General features: G+C 46.6%; 1 protein-coding gene across 2 annotated transcripts in view; it reads left to right on the forward strand.

Annotated features, from left to right (window-relative positions):
• Positions 1 to 5,431: 5,431 nt before the first annotated feature.
• VPS26C (VPS26 endosomal protein sorting factor C) overlaps positions 5,432 to 13,792 on the forward strand; it is a 22,451-nt gene continuing 14,090 nt past the window's right edge. Inside the window, exon 1 of one of the 2 annotated variants that reach the window (XM_039387315.1) lies at positions 5,432 to 5,473. In XM_039387315.1, the coding sequence (XP_039243249.1) occupies positions 5,447 to 5,473 (27 nt within the window). In that variant the 5' untranslated portion in view covers positions 5,432 to 5,446. Of the gene's footprint in view, positions 5,474 to 13,193; positions 13,297 to 13,792 lie in introns of those variants that run through there. The other variant, XM_027730055.2, reaches the window with a different exon arrangement.

The following is a 13,792-nucleotide window of genomic DNA, read 5'->3' on the forward strand; positions in this document are numbered from 1 at the left end:
TATTTTCTGCTGGGTGCCTACATGACCAACCTCCTGCTGGGTAAGGAAAGGAAATTGTGATGAGTTTTAAATTAAATTGCTCTAAAATTATTACTTAGGGTGCTTCACCACACTTAGAAATGGTTCTTCCAGAAATACTTGGTTGTCTGTCCCTTTCTTCTTCCAGATCCTCTGTCCCCTCACAGTCCAATATACCAGAAGGATGGAGATGGACTTTTCACAAGGGTCTGGAGTGACAGGACGAGGGGGAATGGGGTTCACACTGACAGAGAGTAGGGTTAGATGGGATATTAGGATGGAATTCTTCCCTGTGAACTGGGACTTTGCTCATATTACACATGGGCAGCTTGGCCTGGTGTCCAACCAAACAGGAGCATTAACAGCATCCCAGAATCCCAGAATGGGTCAGGTTGGAAGGGACCACTGTGGGTCTTTTGGTCCCACCTCCCTGCTCCATCAGGGCCATCCCAGAGCACACGGCACAGGGTTGTGTCCAGGCAGCTCTGGGATATCTCCAGTGAGGAGGCTCCACACTGCTCAGTCACTGCTCAGCAAAGAAGTTCCTCATATTTAGGTAGAACTTCTGTAACAGTTCAGCTTTTCCCAAAGGAAGAAATGGTTGCGTGATGACCCAGGATCAATCCTCAACACAGCCACCAGTTTTCCCAAACTTCTCTGAACCCCTTTTGTTCCAGATCTCTGCCCAAGGTGGGTCTGTCAAAGGGGGCTGAGAATTACAAGGAGTTAAGAAGGAGCCAGTCTGAGGATCCAGAATAAAAAGGGTTTGTTTCTGTCCAATATGCACATAAACCAAATGAGCTGTGTGTGCATTCCCTTCCTGTTCTGTGTATTCCAGACTCAGTTCCCTGCCTGTCCCCACTGCCGTGGCCCTGGAGCGTGTTCTGTGGCACCACCAATGTAGGCTAATTGCTCTGTGGGCCAGCACTGCCTGTTTGTAGGGCACTGCTTTTCCCCTCCCTGAGCTATTCCAGGGAACTGGCAAGGCAGGGAAGGTCGGGGCTGACCTTATCCCGAGATCCCAGCTGCATTCCAGCGGGACCAGCCTGGCCTGCAGGGTCTAGAATGGAGCAGCTAAAATAGCACCTCGGCTGCCAGGCAGGGAGGATATCCCTGAAGTATTCCCAGAGCAGGTTCCCCAGGCTGTTCATAACTCTGGAGAGGGCACAATGCCACAGGCACCTGTGGGGGAAGCACGTGTGGACACAGACCTGAAACCGGTATGGGAAGAACAACAAGAAGTTGATCCCAGGGCTGGAGCAGCTCTGCTCTGGAGCCAGGCTGGGAAAGCTGGGGGTGTTCAGCCTGGAGAACAGAAGGCTCCAGGGAGACCTCAGAGCCCCTTCCAGGGCCTAAAGGGGCTCCAAGAGAGTTGGACACAATTGATTTCTGTGGTCAAGTCAGGTGCCAGTTCCCTGTGGAGGTGTAATGGGATGAGTAGGTGCAGAGGATCACATGATGGTTTCCAATGAATTCATCTGCTTGACTCTGTTGGACCTCACAGTTCTCCATCCCTGTTTTTTTAAAGAGGCTACAGGGCTGTCTGCCCTACTGTCAGTGACTTCCACCCTTGTGCTGGGACTCCAGCATTAACCCACCTGCCTGCTGGACTGCCAGGATGAGTGGAAAAACAAGCTTGGAGAAGTCATGGCTTTCAGGTCTCAGGAAATCAGAATCTGGGGTAGAATCACAGAATCACAGACTGGTTTGGGTTGGAAGGAACCATAAAGATCATCTAATTCCAATCCCCTGCCATGGGCAGGGACACCTCCCACTAGCCCAGGTTGCTCCAAGCCCCATCCAACCTGGCCTTGGAAACTTCCAGGGATCCAGGGGCAGCCACAGCTTCTCTGGGCAACCTTTTCCAGGGCTTCCCCACCCTCACAGGGAAGAATTTCTTCCCAATATCCCACCTAACCCTGCTCTCCGCTAGTTCAAAGCCATTCCCCCTTGTCCTGTCACTCCGTCCCTTGTCCCAGTCCCTCTCCAGCTCTCCTGGAGCCCCTTTAGGCCCTGGAAGGGGCTCTCAGCTCTCCCTGGAGCCTTCTCTTCTCCAGGCTGAACACCCCCAGCTCTCCCAGCCTGGCTCCAGAGCAGAGGGGCTCCAGTTCTGGGATGAACTTCCTGTCATCAGTGGTTTTCCCCGGGCAGGAGGGAGCAGTGCCATGTGCTGCGTTACCAAGATCACTCCTGTCCCAGAGTAAATCTACAGCAGCACAAGTTGTGTGTGTGTAAAACAGAACAGACTCACCTCTACCTGCCCCAGGACCGAGTGTGGAAAGTGGGCACAGTTACACTGCCTTGGGATCCCCAGCACAGCAAGGACATGGAGCTGCTGGAGAGAGTCCAGAGGAGGCATCGAGGATCCCAGGGCTGGAGCAGCTCTGCTGGGAGGAAAGGCTGGGAGAGCTGGGATTGTTCAGCCTGGAGAGGAGAAGCTTTGGGGTGACCTGATTGTGGCCTTCTAGGACCTGAAGGAGCTCCAGGAAAGATGGAGAGAGACTATTTCCAAGGGCTGGAGGGACAGGACAAGGGGGATGGCTTCAAACTGCCAGAAGGCAGGGTTAGATGGGATTTTGGGAAGGAATTCTTGGATGTGAGGTGTTGAGGCCCTGGCCCAGGTTGCCCAGAGAAGCTGTGGCTGCTCCTGGATCCCTGGAAGTGTCCCAGGCCAGGTTGGACGGGGCTTGGAGCAACTTGGGATAGTGGAAGGTGTCCCTGCAGGGGATGGAACTGGATGATCTTTAAGATCTGATCTATGATTCCATGATATGAGAGGTATGGAAAAAAATGGCTGAAGTTGGGGACAATTGGCAGGCATTGGTAGCACAATCGAAGATGAGAGGTGTTGTTTGCATAAGAGGTATTCAATAAATAGTATTTTAAATTGTTTCCCAAGAAATCTTTCATTCCCAAGAAAGCCATCAGGCTTTAAATTGTACAATGGCCTGGGTGAAGGTGGCAAATCTGTGGAGATGGGAAAGGTTTCATTCAGCAGCAGTTGCACAAGAAACTCTCTGTGCCAGGGGTTGCACCAAACCACTGCTCTGCTCTCTGGTAAGAGCATTGCCCATAAATCCCTTCCTTTCTGGAGAATAAAACTAACATAATTCCAGGAAGCTGAGGTTTTTGTGTGTAGGGGCCATCAGGTTTCTGAATGCTCAGCCTCGTGCTCCTGAGTGCAAACATCATGGAGCTCATAAGGAGAGAGCACATCCCAGCCCTGCCCCCAGCACATAACCTTTCTCTCTTGGTGGATAAAACTCAGTTATGAAAAACAGAAGCTGAAAAATTATCTCAACCCCTTTTTTGCCCCCCCCTTTTCCAACCTATTTCTCATAGCAAGTCTTTTTACAACAAGCCTCCACTGAATTTTGATGTGTTGACAGAGGAGGTTTTTTAAAGTTGTTACCTCAGGTGAGTGCAACTGAACCCAAATTTCAGGCAGAATGTAATTTTGAAGACTTTCAGTTACAAATTAGAACAAAGCTAAATGAAAGGCATAGAGAAATATCCAGGTAGCCAAGATGCATCTTTAAAATCTATTTTAAAAATTAATGTAATTAACTACTCTGTTTATTTATTCTATTCATTCTGTAAAAGACAGATAATTCTGTTAGACACACCTCGGCCATTGTAGGTGTATGGATATGAAATGTAAATCCCATATTTGACATATGGAAGTCTGAATTAATACATTTGCTGAAGAACTATATTAATTAAATACTAATTACACAGTGCCAATTATACACATGGGAGAAACTAATAGAAAAAAAAAAAACAGTGCTCAAATTTCCACAGGTACTTTATACCTGGAATGGACAGAGGGTTTTTGCAATATGAAACATCAAGAACAGAACACTTTCTGGCCTTATTTTTGGGGTTTTGGGGATAGTTTGGGGGGTTTTATGTGTGTGTCCAGAACATTCAGGCTGAGGCAAACATCCAGCTCATCCTTGGTTTTTTTTTTTCCATTGTTTGCAGGTTTGCCAAGCTTTAACTGCTTGGAAGAAATTTTCTATCCTGGGTGTTGCCTCAGGATGATTTTTCTTCTTTAAACGCACCCTTCCCTGTTTGGTTTTTTTTTTGGTTTTGTTCTGCTTTCAGGGAAAGGAATATTGAGAATTTGGTCTTATTCTGAAAGAGTAATATTTTAATTGGGGGAATTTACAAGCAACTGCAAAACAAATGCAAGTTTAACAGGCTCAAAAAACAACAGCAAAAATATTTCTAGCTTAGATTGTCACAAGAAAGAACTTTTTGCCTTCTTTTTCCTGTCGCTTTTTGAGGCAGTGAAATCAATGTGTAATAAATTGTAGTAAACATCCCAACTGGTGTTGCTAATTTTTACCCAAAACCTCCCAGGGCAGCTCCTCCCAAGGGGCAGCTCCTGTGTGAGCAGGGACAGGATCCAGGGAACAAACAAATGGTATAATTTCCTCTTTTTTCCTTTCTTAAAAAGGAAATATTTCCAGACAATTTCCATTTAAGCAAAAGTCCTAAAAATGTGTCCTCCTGGGTGAGGAATTGGGCAGTTCCAGCCTCAGTCACCACGGGGGCCCTGCTGGGTTTGGGCTGAGCAGTGTTGGACTCACAGGAGATTGTGGTTGTGCCAGGGAAATGAGGCAAGAATAAATCCAGGGTTTTCACAGTTTCCCTGTGTGCTGTCCCATTCCTGAGAGGTGCTGGCCAAGAGGGAGATGGGGTCAGGAAATCTGGAGAGGAGTCTCTGTTCTCTCCCTGATCTCGGTTCAGTGTGAGCAGGGACAGGACCCAGGGAAGGGCTGGAGCTGGGACAGGGCAGGCTCAGGGGGGATCTCAGGACAAGGTTCTTCCCCCAGAGGGTGGTGGGCACTGCCCAGGCTCCCCAGGGCAGTGGGCACGGCCCCAAGGCTGCCAGAGCTCCAGGAGGGTTTGGACAACGCTCTGAGGGACAGGAGGGGATTGTTGGGGTGTCCTGGGCAGGGCCAGGGCTTGGACTGGATGATCCTTGTGGGTCTCTCCCAACTCAGGATATTCCATGATTCTACCTACAAAGAAGTTGCCTTTCTCCCACCACGTGCTCCTACTTTTTCCTTGTTTTCTGAGTTAATCCTCTCCCTCCGCTCCGTGATCCGCCCTTGCCGGGAGCAGCTGTCCCAGAGCTCCCCACAGAACCCCCGGAGCCCGGCACTGCCCTGCAGAGGAGTTGGATGTTTCCACACGGGTGACCTACTTCACTGCCTAACTGGCTTTGACACTGTTTTCCAGCTGTATGGATTAAGATTTTTCCTTCCTGAAGTCATCGGGCTCTGTCCGAACCTTTCACGACTCTGAACCGTGATGATAAAACCCACAGTGTCTCACTGTGCCCTTTTCCACGGCGTTTTCGTGGGAATTTACAACTCATCCAGTTTGGGATGTGGCTTCCAGCAGCCCCCAGCAGAGGATGCCCAAGGAAGAGCTCACAAACAAGGTCAGTGTGCTGTCCCCGAGCATTCCCAGTGTCCAGTCATCTGTGGGTTGGAGTTTCAGCAGGGTGGGTGGTGGGGGATGTTTCTTTATCTAACAACCATTACATTTAGGAGACTTTTCTTCTGTTAATTTGATTGGTTGGGTTGATCTCCCAAACCTTTACAGCTTTGCAGTATCACAGAGTATCCTGACATGGAATGAACCCACAAGGATCAGAGTCCAGCTGGGACAGGGACATGAGCCATGGGCAGGGAACCTTCCACCAGCCCAGGTTGCTCCAAGCCCCGTCCAACCCGGCCTTGGACACTTCCAGGGATCCAGGGGCAGCAACAGCTTCTCTGGGCAACCTGTGCCAGGGCCTCCCCACCCTCACAGGGAAGAATTCCTTCCTAATATCCCACCTATCCCTGCCCTCTGGCAGTGGGAAGCCATTCCCCCTTGTCCTGTCCCTCCAGGCCCTTGTAAAAAGTCCCTCTCCCTCATTTTCTCAGGTACTGGAAGGATCTTTTGAGATGTGAAGAAAAGAACTGCACATACCACTCAATACGCAGAGAACTATGGATTTACACTGGGGTGGGGGTGTGACAATGTTCTCTGGTTTGTTCTCTGTCTTGTTCTCTTAACAATTCCAAATATTTTGATTTGTTTCTCTGAGTAAAAGGGAACATTGTGCTGAGATTTTTATAGAAATATTAATCAGAACCCAAAGATCTCATTTGTGAGTGGAAAACCAGCTTAGAGCCCATCCTTGTACACTGAATTTCCCCCCCCTGCTCACTCCTTTACTACATCAGATTTTATCTGCCATTTCATTATACAGTCACTCAGTCTTGTAAGGTCTTTCTTCAGTTCTTCAGAGTGAACATCCCAATTTGTCCTCTACCTTTCCTTTACCTGAATACTCAATATCTTTAGAAGTCTGTGGCATTTCACTGCTCCCTCCCCTTTCCCCAGATCCTTTAGGAATATGTTAAGCAGCACCAGGTCCCTGCAGACTCCTCTTGTGATCCCCCTCTTCTATGAAAACTGACCTTTTATTGCTGTTTTATTTCTGTTTCCTGTCATCCAGCCAGTTTTTGATCCATTCTTCTCTTGCTTCTTGTTGCATAAGGGCCTTTTTAATGTCTTTTTGTTGGTTTTTTTCCAAATGATGCTTTGTCTAGGAACCTCATTGCCCCTGGAAATCCCGGGAATGCTTAAATATGGGTCTTCATGTTTGCTAGTAATCAAGGATAACTCAGCTTTTGGGCAACTGAGTTACCTCAGAGCCCCTGGGTGGAGCCCATCTGGTCCCCAGGATGTCTTGACCTTGCCTGCCCTGCACTTATATTTGTGCTAGGTCTCTTAAATTCCCCATAATTCCAAGTTCTGGCATGGATTTCACACCTCCAGTGCTGTGTCCAGTTCTGGGCCCCTCAGGACAAGAAGGACATTGAGGGGCTGGAGCAAGTCCAGGCAAGGGAACGAGGGTGGGGTAGAAATATTTACATCTAAAATGATCTCCCAGTTCAGAAACAGGACCCAGCTCATTATTTCATGAGTGGCCTGATTTGGAAATATTGTAAATATTTCACTTTGAAAGAGGAAAACATGAAAATAACCTGGTCTAGTGGAAGGTGCCCCTGCCCATGGCAGAGGGGTTGGAACTGGATGATCTTTAAGGTCCCTTCCAACCCAAACCATCCTGGGATTCTGTGAGTCTGTGAGTCTGAGAACTGAGCTTGAGGAATGACTTACAAAACCCAACTCCTTTTCTGGACTTGGAACTAATTCCAACCTTCCACCAGACCAGGTTGCTCAGAGCCTCATCCAACCTCACAGGGAAGTTAAAAATAATTTCCATACTGTCCCTTCCTCCAGTTTAAAGTGTGGCATTAAAACCCACAGCCCTCAACATTTTGGGATGGTATCTCATATCTGTGATGAGCCAATGGAAAAATATATTTTAGGGACTGAATTACACAGTTTTACTTCTCCATGACAAGAAGAAAATTAAAAAACTAAAAAAAAATATGTGTGTCTGTCTCAGGTGGCTCCAATCATCAGAACAGCCAGGATGTGAATATTAATTACCATTAATTAATTATCAACCTTCACACCCAGTTACACACTCCTTACAGCGAGGAGGAAGAAACAGCAGTGGACAAAAGCTGATCCAGAAACTGTAATTTTAGACTTGGAGTTTTAAAAGTTATTTATATCACAGCAAAATGTAAACAGCTGAGGGGGTGGGTATCAGTTACTGATACAACTTATTTGCCCTGGTCCCAAATCAATATTTTAAAAAATTAAATTTAAAAATGTTCTGTTTCTGTCTCATTTGAGGTCACTGCAAAACTTTAGTGACCAAGGGAATAAAGTACCAAGTGAGATCAAACTGGTGAGTTGGTTGACTCAAGTTTTTGTCACAAAAAATATTATGGAATATTTGTCTCCCAGATAAATTTTGGGCATCACCTTTTTTGTTAAATACAAGTGTCAGTGTTTTCAATATAACTACCAAATTCATATTATCATATTATTTCAGTATAAACACCAAATTATTTTACAAGGCTTATCAGCACTCAAAGAGTCGATTTTACACATTAATTTTTCATTATTATTATTACATTCTTTGTTATATTTTACAAGGTTATTTTAATATCATTTTAACATTCTTTAAAAACCCACCTTTTTTAACACAGCCTACTACAATTTAGTGCTGCTGGCAGAATATACAAATTTCCAGCTCTGAGCTGGTTTTATTCTCCATACCTGCATCCCACCATAGTTATCTGGCAACTTCCCAACCAGCTCCTTCATATCCATCACTTCTCACACACAAGGCTGAAAAATTGACCATTTTGTTACAAGTTTCTTTTCTTCCACAATATTTGCAAATATATCAACCTGCACATCTTCCTTTAGAATATCACAACACCCAGAAACAACCTTTTGCACTGGGAAAAATTACTCTTTCTTTCTTTTTTTTTTTTTTTTTTCTGATATCTAAGTACTTTTGATTCAGGATATTCAGTCACTATTTTCTTTCCCCACCAAACTCTTCCAGTATTTTTTTTTTTTTGGAATGTCTAAATCACTTGTTTTGTTTTACCCACTGGTTTTTGTCATCCCCTACATGTTTCATAACACTATTTTCCTTATTTGCTAATTCTTTTGAGAGGCAAGTAAAGCTCAGTGCAACTTTCAGTCAGTTCAAGCCCTTTTAAACTATAAACTTAAAAATGGTGCATTTTTGCTGGAATATTAGTTCATTCTTAATTACCTTTGAAATTCCTTGATCAATATTATGCTCTATGGTGTTATTTACTTTTACTGTACCTCTCTCAGTTTTAACATGACACAAAATCTGACTTTTTAGACCTTCTGTCTGGACTTTTCCTCAGCTTAGTTTCATCTCAATTAGCTTTTCTCACCTTGATATGGGAACAAATCAGTTTATTTTGTTGCCTTCAGTGGTCTTTTGTCATTAGTTCTTTTAAATCTGATACACTTTAAAGGATAATTTTTAATGAAAAAGGAATTCTAGTGTGGTGGGGGATGTTTTAGAGAACACTGATAAATCAGATTTAATGTCTGGTGCAGTCCCTCTGTATAGGGCAGGTATTTTAATTTCTTTATTATTATCTTCCTCCTTTCTGAGGCATTCAGAAGCACCACTATTTATGTGCTCCAGTGCTGGGATTTGCTGGGATTTCTCCACCAGAGATAATGAATTTTAATTTACTTCCTGTAGTTCAGTGTATCAGTTATTTCTTCTATTAACTCCTCGGTGTAACTTAGGAGTAAAGCACAGCCTTTCCACTCAGGTGCTCTGAAAAACAATGTTCAGTTCATCAAATGTGCTTACATAAACCATGAAGTGATCGAAAAATTGTCCAACATAGGAATAATATTGGAAATTATTGTTTGATTAGACTTAATCATCTCTAAACTCTTCCCAACACTGTGTGCTCCACATGGTTCTGATGGCAAGCACAGAAATCACATTTTTTGTCATCACTTTCTAAAACTTCTCCTTTTGAATTCCTTAAGTCAGGTCCCTTCCAACTGAAACCATTCCCTGATTCTGTGATTCTACACCGTTGTTCTCCCTGAGCAAAGATTTCAAAACTGTGAAAAAAGCAGGACAAAAAGTCTCTTTCAGCTTCCCTTTGTGTATCCCAAGTGAGGAATGCTGTCATTCCATATCAACAAATCCATATATTGCAGCTCTGGCTTGAGGCAAATACAGCAATCTGATTATTCTAAGCAATTTAAATACATTTGTTAAAATAAGGTAACAAAGAAGATCAGGTAGGAAGGTGGAAGGTGTCCCTGCCCATGGCAGGGGGTGGAACTGGATGATCTTTAATGTCCCTTCCAACCCAAATCGTTCCATGATTCTCTGATGATCAGGTACATCCATAAAACAAATGTGTGCATCATTCCACTGAAGTTCATATAATTTTTCCAGTTGGTTTCAGTTTAGGTTCTTTTGTTCTTAGAGTTGTTTTATTCAGTTCTGGTTCAGGCTCAGCAAAGCTTGAAAACAACAATCTCCCATCTAACCCTGCTCCCTATCAGTTGGAAGCCATTCCCCCTTGTCCTGTCCCTCCAGCCCTTGGAAATAGTCTCTTTTCATCTTTCTTGGAGCTCCTTCAAGTCCTGCAAGGCCACAATCAGGTCACCCCAAAGCTTCTCTTCTCCAGGCTGAACAATCCCAGCTCTCCCAGCCTTTCCTCCCAGCAGAGCTGCTCCAGCCCTGGGATCCTCTTGGTTCCTGCTCTGGCCTCTCTCCAGCAGCTCCATGTCCTTGCTGGGCTGTTCCCCAGGGCTGGAGCAGCTCTGCAGGTGGAGTAAATAAAACTATGTTTAAAAAACAGGTTGTGGGCACCAATATTCCACTGAGAAGCCCATTTCCCCTTTAGTTGTGATTTCCTGAAGGAATTCCCATTCCCAAACAAAGCCTAAAATTGTCAGTCTCACCATTTGTCCAAATTTGGGGTGGATTTTTCGAGTGGACGGACACAGCAGGCTCCTGACAATGACAGGGCTCGGTGCCAAACATTCCAGCCTTTGCTCTGAGGTTTGAACTGTCTCATTTTGATGAAGCCTTCCCAAATAATTCAGTGTGAGGTGGATACTCTGTAAAGAAAATTTGTAACTTGGATCAACCAAAAGAAAATCCTGCTACTGGAGAGGGAATTTTCATAAGGGCCTGGAGTGACAGGACAAGAGGGAATGGTTTTGAGTGGAAAGAGGGCAGATTTAGATATTGGGAAGAAATTGTTCCCAATTGTGAGGATGGTGAGAGGCTGGGATAGAATTCCTGGGGAAGCTGCCCCTGGATCCCTGGAAGTGTCCAAGGCCAGGTTGGACGGGGCTTGGAGCAACCTGGGCTGGTGGAAGGTGTCCCTGCCCATGGCAGGGGGTGGCACTGGGTGATCTTTGAGGTCCCTTCCAACCCAAACCATTCTGGGATTGTTTCTGCAAAACCAACCACCCTGAGGGTGCTGAACTGTCAGTGCAGAGCCTGAATTTGGACACGGATTCGTTGAGATCCCGAGGGTTTGTTTGTGGGATGTCTGTTGCTAAGCAGAGGGGCAGCTACAGCCTGTTCCAACGGGAGCTTTTTCTGGACATGAGGCTCCAGTTCCTAGAAATGAGTAACTGAAGTACCTTGGAAAAAGTTTTCCAAGAAAAACAGTGGATTGTGAAAGTGATGGCAAAAAAAAAAAATCAACATGCTCAGAAGCAACTGTACTGTCCAGGCTTGTGTTTTGCTTTTTTTTGGAGCTCTCCTTGGTTGGGGTAAAAAATAAAACATAAAAATCCCTCTTTTACATGCCCCACATTAACTAATAACAGTAATTAGCTACATGAGGTAAGTGGCTAATATAAGTAATCAAAGTTAAATGCTCCTTTCTCTTTACACTGACCACTTTCCCTCTTTTCTCTGAATTGTGAGATGACTTTGATATCTCACTTCTTTTCCCAAAACAAAAGATGCTCCTCATTACAGGAACGTGCACTGGGTTTTGCTGGGTTTTCCATAAGCATTCCAGGATAAAGGGAGCACAGATGGGTTTCAGTACTGAAGGGAAGAGGAGGAATAGGACAGAACCTTCTTCCAGGTACTCCCACCACTGGCAGGGACTCCGTTTTTTATTTATTTTAAATTTTTTATTTATTTTAACTTTGTGAAGCTTAAGAAAATGTACATTTAGTTTGCTACCTCTAAACACCAAGGTTAAAAAACTGCAGTGATTTATCCTAGATAATAAAACTAAATATGTAGAACTTCGGAGTCTGGGAAAGGTTTATTAATTCCCTAATTTCTAAATGGTTTTGCATTCCCTGTTTTCATGGAGAACAGGAATAAAATTGCCAGGAGACAAGTCTTCAAGCTCTGGTCAAGAAAACAAGCTCTGGCAATCAGATTAAGAAATCTATAATGGGAACAGTTCCTTGGGTGTCTGTTTGAACCATCTAATGTCGTCTTGGAAAAGAGAATCCCAGACACCCCCAACATGGTTTGGGTTGGAAAAGACATTAAAGATCATTCAGTGCCACCCCCTTCCACTATCCCAGGTTGCTCCAAGCCCTGTCCAACCTGGCCTTGGACACTTCCAGGGGCATCCACAACTTTTTTGGGCAACCTAAACTTGTCGTGCCCCTTCAGCTGTGCCCTTTAGGCACATTCCTTGCAGCAGAACCGGCTTTCCCTGAGCTGCACATACTCTGATTTGTTCAGGATTTCAGTTACTTTGATTGCTAATGAAAAAAAAAAATAAAAGGCAAAAAAAGGAAAAAAAAAAAGGCAAAAGAAAGAGCAGGAATCTGTCACCATCCCTGCTCCCTCCCCAAGTCACGGTTTAAGAGCGAATTAAAGAATTCCCATTTTAAAATGGCACTGGACACTGGAGCTTGTGCTGTAACACCGCAGTGGAGGCTGCCCTGGCTGTTTAGAGAGTGATGTGCGAAGAATTAGGTGAGAATAATGGCTTGGGAAAGTACTAAAATTCACAGCTCGGCTCCTGCTTTAGGTGTTTACTCCGGGAGTTGGGATTCCGCCGATGGAGAAGTTCTGTTTCCGCTGGAATCACGGGAATCCCCGTCTGTGGCCACACCTGGGAGGGATTGAAGGGTTTCTCAGCGCTCAAACTGCACCACGCGCATTTCCACGCCGGGCCTTTCTGTGCTTCGGGTTTTTAATGCGAATTCCCTCCCTGCGTATTTCGCAAGGCATTTAATTGCCTTCCTAAATTTATCGGGACAAGCTCCAGGGAACTCTGAGGGCAGAGGCCGGGGGCGTGCCTGGAAATTCAATGTGATGAATCACGTGTGTAATTAGAGCAGGGATAAGTTCACTACTGGCATATATGGGTTCTTGAGACTGTATAGTGTAGTCAGGGGGATAAATTTAAGGGCAGCGAAGCCTTTCCCGGGATTCCATTGTCCGACCGTGGGCTCAGGCGCTGCCACGGCCGCCACGGCGGCACGCGGACTACAGCTCCCGTCAGCTCCCGCGACGCGCGAAGCACGCAAGGCTCCCGCACCGGTGCGCAAAGCACGCCGGGAGCTGTAGTTCCACAAGGAGGACGGGAGCGTCACCCGGCCCCTCCCTCGCGTTGCCATGACAACCGCGCGGTGGGCGGGGCCGGGCGGGAAGCGGCGTCAGCGTCTGGGAAGTGACGAGCCGGGGACCCGGATGTTGGGGGGGGGAGGAGGGAGGGGGGCCCGCCCGGTCACGTGCGCGAGCGGGGCTGTCACGTGACCGGGGCGATGGGGACGGCGCTGGACGTGAGGGTGAAGCGGGCCGGGAAGGTCTATCGCGATGGGGTGCGTCTGTCGCGGGCATAGCGCGGGGATAGCGCGGGGGGACAGGGCGTGACCGACCCACGGGCGTGAGGGTATCGCGACAGCGGCGCCCTGCGGGGCATCGGGAAGGGCGTCCCCAGCAGGCCAAGGAGGGGATCCTGCCCCTCTGCCCAGCCCTGGGAGGCACATCTGCAGGGCTGGGTCCAGCTCAGGCTCAGGGACAGCAGGGACAGGGAGCTGCTGGAAGATGATTCTCCTGTGGAGATGCCGAAGGGATGGAGCATCTCTGGGAGCAGGAAAGGCTGAGGGAGCTGGGGCTGTTCAACCTCCAGAGCAGACCCTGAGAGGGGACCTCCCCCAGGTCTGGAGGGGCTGCAGGGAGGGGGCAGAGGATGGACCAGGCTCTGCTCGGGGGGGCCCAGCAATGGCACAAGAGGAACGGGCAGGAACTGATGCCCAGGAAGTTCCAACTGGACAGGAGGAAGAACTTCTTTGCTGGGCAGTGACCCAGCACTGA

This window comes from Pipra filicauda, unplaced genomic scaffold (assembly GCF_003945595.2).
Source record: "Pipra filicauda isolate LSUMZ 115617 unplaced genomic scaffold, ASM394559v2 scaffold552_size545530_pilon, whole genome shotgun sequence".
In the NCBI taxonomy this organism is placed as follows: Eukaryota; Metazoa; Chordata; class Aves; order Passeriformes; family Pipridae; genus Pipra; species Pipra filicauda.